The 5,778-nt window shown below is 40.0% G+C and overlaps 1 protein-coding gene across 1 annotated transcript; it reads left to right on the top strand.

The window, feature by feature from the left end:
* The first annotated feature begins 2,041 nt into the window (after positions 1 to 2,041).
* Positions 2,042 to 3,793, top strand: LOC112679277 (protein extra-macrochaetae). Its single transcript, XM_025549019.1, has 2 exons — positions 2,042 to 2,831; positions 3,185 to 3,793. Exons 1-2 carry the CDS (start codon positions 2,427 to 2,429, stop codon positions 3,254 to 3,256), a joined length of 477 nt encoding a protein of 158 aa, XP_025404804.1. The 5' UTR covers positions 2,042 to 2,426; the 3' UTR covers positions 3,257 to 3,793.
* The last annotated feature ends 1,985 nt before the right edge of the window (positions 3,794 to 5,778 follow it).

The following is a 5,778-nucleotide window of genomic DNA, read 5'->3' as shown; positions in this document are numbered from 1 at the left end:
TTTACATTTCAAGGAAAATACTCGGTTCTACTCGTCTTATGGGAGTCTACGTGTAATACGTTGCTAATCTTACGCAACGTAAACACAATATAAAAATAATAAATGTTACAAACACTCCAAGAGCAATTCTATTATTTATACACTCACGTTTCAAATGATAAAACACTAATTAAATATTTACCAAAAATTTTTTTGTTAAAGAACTAGCTTTGTAGTAAGTAAATTATCTACACGAAAACAAAACTTGAAAACTTATCTCAACCGTAATGACTAACAACCTACATGATACAGAATAGTAGTAGTATAATTGTTGTTCTCGATTGTAGTGCAACTAATATTAACTGAAAATAATTTATTAAAAAAAATAAAACTAGAGAACAAAACGAACTGATATAAGGTGTAAAATAGCAAAAGTTTTGTAAATGTTATATTCAAAAGGTACAATGTATCAACATATCACTCTACCTATTCAACAGTAAACACATTGATTATATTTAGAACGCAGTATTACATAATATACGTCTTTATAATACTGAACATACATTAGGAAACCAATGACTAATAAAGTAATTATATTGTAATAGTAATTCATTTTATTTAATTACCGTTTTAGTGCAACATAAAGAAATTTAAATATGTATTCTTATAGATTATCAACAAATTAAAAAAATATTGTAATTTGACTTATCTTCGGATTGATGTACTGAATAATATATATAATTTAATACTTAACCTAGTACAAATAATATACCTAGAAATTGGGGCATTATTTATTTAATCCAAAAATCGTTAATATCCGTCTAGAAATAATTTTAAAATAATAATTCTTTTGTAATTATTTAATGTAGGTACATTTTATTGTAAAAAAAAAAATGATTTACGAACGGAACATGGATTATTTCATTACACCCTGTACAATCAATAATAATAATATATTGACTATTATTAGAGTTAAGTATATTTGTTTATTATGAATACAGAAGAAATATAAAACCATATTCCCAACCGTCTAATCGTTTATTTGATTTTCACAAAACAAGAAATATATAAAAAAAAAAAAAAATACATTATATTCTCGTATTCCGTGTACATAAATATGCAAAAAAAAACATTGTATCTTAGTGTTCTGTTTACATACATTTTTTCCAATCAAATAATCACGTAAATTTATGTACAACAATACGTATCATATATTAAATTGAATATACGTACAAAATATTAATTTACGTATCGATCCTACTCGTGCGTTCCAGTTAGTGCGAATTTATTACGATTACTAATCGCGTACAGTATATTATAGTAATATAATATTTCACGGTGTAAAAAGGCGAAGAAAAAAATATAATCAAAATCAGTTCGTAAAACATATCGTATCTGTTTATAAAAAGCGACGTGCACGTGAGTTTTTAAACCAGAACTTATGCACAAAAAATATTGTCAAGTACGTACGATACGCAGTGTGTAGTATAATTTTATACAAATATGTACAAGTCGACGAAGGTCGAATTCGCATAACACCAGCGGCGGTAGTACCGCGGTGTATAAGTAAAAGTGACTGAAAGGGCAGCTTCACACACATACACGCATGGTACGTATATACTATTAAATCGGATCATAATAATCTAATAAAAAAATAATAATAATAATAATAAAAAAACCGTATACTTAAGAGAACTTCTCTCTCTCTCTCTATGTATATATACACACACACGTTGAGAATAATATGTGAAGCCTCCTCGTGCGCACATATATAATAATAAACGTACACGAATACGTGTGTACGAGAGGATATATTCCAGTTGGTGTTCCCACGCCAACTAGCCCGTTCGGTCCGGTCCGCTTCGAGATAACCGGGCTGCGGAGGAGCGGCGGCGGCGGCGGCGACGGGTAAAAATCCTCTGCGGTATTTTTCGGTGGCCGCCGTCGAGGCAGGTGTCAGGTGTGCGCGTCCGCGTCACCGCCGCCGCCGTTTTTCTACAGTCTGAGGCCGCCGCGTTGTGCGTGCGCGCGCGCTACGGTCGTCTCTTTGAAATTCATTCAATCTCGTCCGCCGCCGCCGTCGCGGGCGTGGCCTCCTTCGTCCCGTTCACCCCTCCCACCAGCCGCCGAGCTCTATAAATACCACCCGACTCGTAGCGGCCCGACACCAGTCGTTCAACGTTCGCCGTTCCCTGTACACGTCACACTCTCGACAACGTGTCTCTCGCAGCGAACCAAGAAAGAAGCCCGCAGACCCGAATAAAAACGTACGTTTTCCGTGTGCGGTCGTGTTCGCCCAGACATTCTCCCCGATTTCGTTTTTCGTTCCGTTTTGCTCTAAGCCCGTTCACGTGCTGCTGCGTGCGCGAGCGCTCCACGTATCGACCGGTACGTTTGGTTTTATTTTTTTTCGCGCGTCCGATCCGTATTCATCACCATTCGTCATCATGAAATCCATACCTTTGTGTCGCAACAACAACAACAACAGCGGTTCGACCGGAGCCGTGGCCGGTGGTCGGGTGAACCGCAACAAGCGCGGTGACCTGGAAGACGAGAAGATCCAAAAGTATTTGGCCAAGCTCAAGGACCTAGTGCCACTGATACCCAAGGACAAGAGGATCTCCCGGCTGGAGGTAATCCATCACGTGATCGACTACATATGCGACCTGGAGGACATGCTGGAAAACCACAGGTCCGTGAACGCGGACGCCGTCCACTCGGCCGCCGCGGCCGTCATGCTCTCGTCGTCGGTGGCCGCGGTACGGCAACCGCTTGGCATCATATCCACGCCGAACGCGTTGGCCGCCGCCGCCGTCGCAGTGGCCGCTCAACCGCAATCGTCCGCCGAACCGGTGAGTTACGAAATTAACGTACACGTTATCTCGTTTTCCCGTCGCATGATTTCATAACGCTGCGAAAATTACCGTTGAAACGTATTATTATTATTATTACAGTTGCAGCGCCCGCGCGCCATCGTAATATGTTCCACCTACTTTCTCTCGGGATTTCACCGTTCTGCAAAGCCCCGCGAAACAATTTATTTTCTCATCACTTCGCATGTGACCCCTTGACCTTTGTCAGTGCAGTCAAACCGCAATGTTCCGAAAAACGCGATTTTATTATTGTTTTATATACATATATTTCATATGTTTTTTTTCGCTTTGGAAAATATATATTTATTTTTTGTTTGTTTTTTTTTTTGCAGACAATTTCCCCCGCTTCTCGTGCGCAAGACAAACTCTCGAATTCGTCAGACTCGAGAGTCGTCAGCTGTTAGACGGTACATAAAAGTTGATGTGAACGAATAAAAAAAAAAATGAAAGAAAAATTAAACGTTGCTCATCGCCGCCGTCGTCACTATCACCACCGTCGTAGCCATCGCCGCTACCGTTGTCGTCGAGTTACCGAGGAAAATCCATTGTAAATCCTTTTGAATACATTATGCAGACATTCCAACTGATTCACAACTCTCGGGATTAACTCGGTTTTAATTTTCGTATCGTGTAGAAGCGCGTTTTTTTTTTTTCTGTACAGTTTAGGTTAAAGTCCTAATTGTTATTATTATTATTATTATTATTATTATTTTTTTTTTTTTTTTTGTTATGACTGTGATCCTATCGATGTATAGCCTAGGTTTTAGTATTTATTTAGACGTTTAGCTTTAGTACGGGAAAAATCTTTATTTATGTGACCCAATCAACAAATCGAATGGGTGGATTTCAGCCCGAGTCCTAGAAATATGACGTAGTCCGCTTTATTATAAAAAAAAAAAAAACATTTATGTTATCTATACAAGATAATACACGGGGAGAGACTACACATAATTTTATTATAAATATATTATATAAATCTATTATATCTATGTACAGCGTATATCTTTACGCTTTTTCGTCTTTGAATACTTTTATTTTTCTCTTTTGTTTTCTTTTATTAAATGATTTATATTGTTTGGGTATATTAATTACTTGAGTTATTAGCTTTTAATTCAATAATTATAATATGATTTATTACAAACATATAACTCGGATTTTTATTTCATCCGTTCCGGGTTCCTTTGTTTATACGGTGCTGCGTGCACCCGAGTGTCCGTGCACGTGTGCGCATGCCAACTACAAGTTAGGTGCGGCAATATACCTACGGCAACACTCGGGTGTGTGCCAATAATGTATACCTTCTAGTTAATCGTTGTACACACGAAGCGTACGTACAATATTTATTTTCCGATTGTTATCGAGAACGGAACACGACGCGAAGATTGCGTGTGCGCGTGTTCTGAAATCAACTTGCTAAAGGTGCAACCTAAACTAACGCACACGGGGATAAAGTTTTCACCTCGAGACCGAGATTGCACGCGTTATGACTGTGACGGCGACACGTCTCGCAGTTTGCGACTTTGGTTATCGGTAAACGGTTGATAAGAACGTACAGCAGCAGAAACAGTTGTCGTTTGTAGTTGTGCGATAAAATGAGAACGCGTGCGCTGCAGGTATTATAATGTTTTACGGGATAGGAGTGTGTCGCGGCAAGTCGTCAACGGAATGCGCTGCGGTTCGGTGTCGCGTTCGCACGGCACTGTACCAGGGGTTCGCAATTCGCTATTATAATGTTGGTTGAAAAAATAATACTCCAGTCCGACGCCGCACACGAGTGGAACGTGCGCGGCAGACAATTGTTTCGCATCCGACCGTGTTTGTCGACCAAGGTAATGGCAGACCGACGGTTTTCGCGTGTACAGGATGAGCCGCCGCGTTGGAGCTCTCCTCCGGAGAAAAAACGCAAAAAACGCGCGACGGCCTCGCCCAGTACCAGGGCTTGTTCTTACCTACCGCGCGAACACACTGAAAAGTTTTGTTTTATGAAATTCAAGAATTTCGATCATAGCGTGGTAAAATATTAAAAATAATACGGATCTTTTCCGTTATAAGTATACCGCTGTTTAAATTCCAAATTTCATAGACTAATCAAACGTCCGAGTGTCAAAGACCGTATACTTACACAATTATTACCTATTACGTACCGGGTTGGGTTTATAAATTACACAAATTTCAAATACTCGGTGGAAAATCATATTTCTGTAAGGTGCCCGTGTTCATAAAGTCATCTGGCCGTTAGAATAAGACCTGCCCTGTACGTATACGGCCAGCACGCGGAACGCCTTCGACGGACATCAGTTTAACCGTATACGCACGCGCACGTATCCGTATGGCATTATTGTTTTCGCGCGTTCGCATCTGAATACGACGGCCACTCGCTTTGCGTGCGCCGTCCTATTGTTTCTGCCCGTCTGTGAACACCATACAACAAGACGACGTCGCGGCGAGAAAATCAAAATCCGTTCGTTTCCCCGTGTAATTTCAGTGGGCGGTAGTGCTCTGCATGGTCCGGTCTTAATCAGTCCGGTCTAATACGGTCCTAACGTACAGAAACCATTGAATCGTCGGTTTGGTCCGGTTCAATAATTTTTAGGAACAGTTCGAACAGTACAGTTATTGTTATGTAAAAAAATTAAAACGAAAAACACCTACAAATGTAGGTAGGTATATAATTATTTATAAGGTCGGGTAGTCCATAAACGGTCCAAAATGTTTTAAGATCGAACCGACAGTGTCAGGTCCGCGGTCCAATTTATTAAATGTCAACTAATCACTGGTCCGGTCCGGTCTAAAAATAATATGAAGCCGTCGGTTCGATCCGATTTTTGGTGTTTGATTAAAGTTTAAGTGTGGTCCGGTCCGACTTCGGTCCGCTGGTAAAATTTAAAGTCCGATCTGGTCCTTAAAATAACGGACCGTGCAGAGC

The sequence above is a fragment of the Sipha flava genome, unplaced genomic scaffold, assembly GCF_003268045.1.
Source record: "Sipha flava isolate LNK unplaced genomic scaffold, YSA_version1 133_pilon_pilon, whole genome shotgun sequence".
In the NCBI taxonomy this organism is placed as follows: domain Eukaryota; kingdom Metazoa; phylum Arthropoda; class Insecta; order Hemiptera; family Aphididae; genus Sipha; species Sipha flava.
The sequence above is the reverse complement of the archived record's forward strand: the minus strand, read 5'-3'. Positions and strand labels throughout refer to the sequence as shown.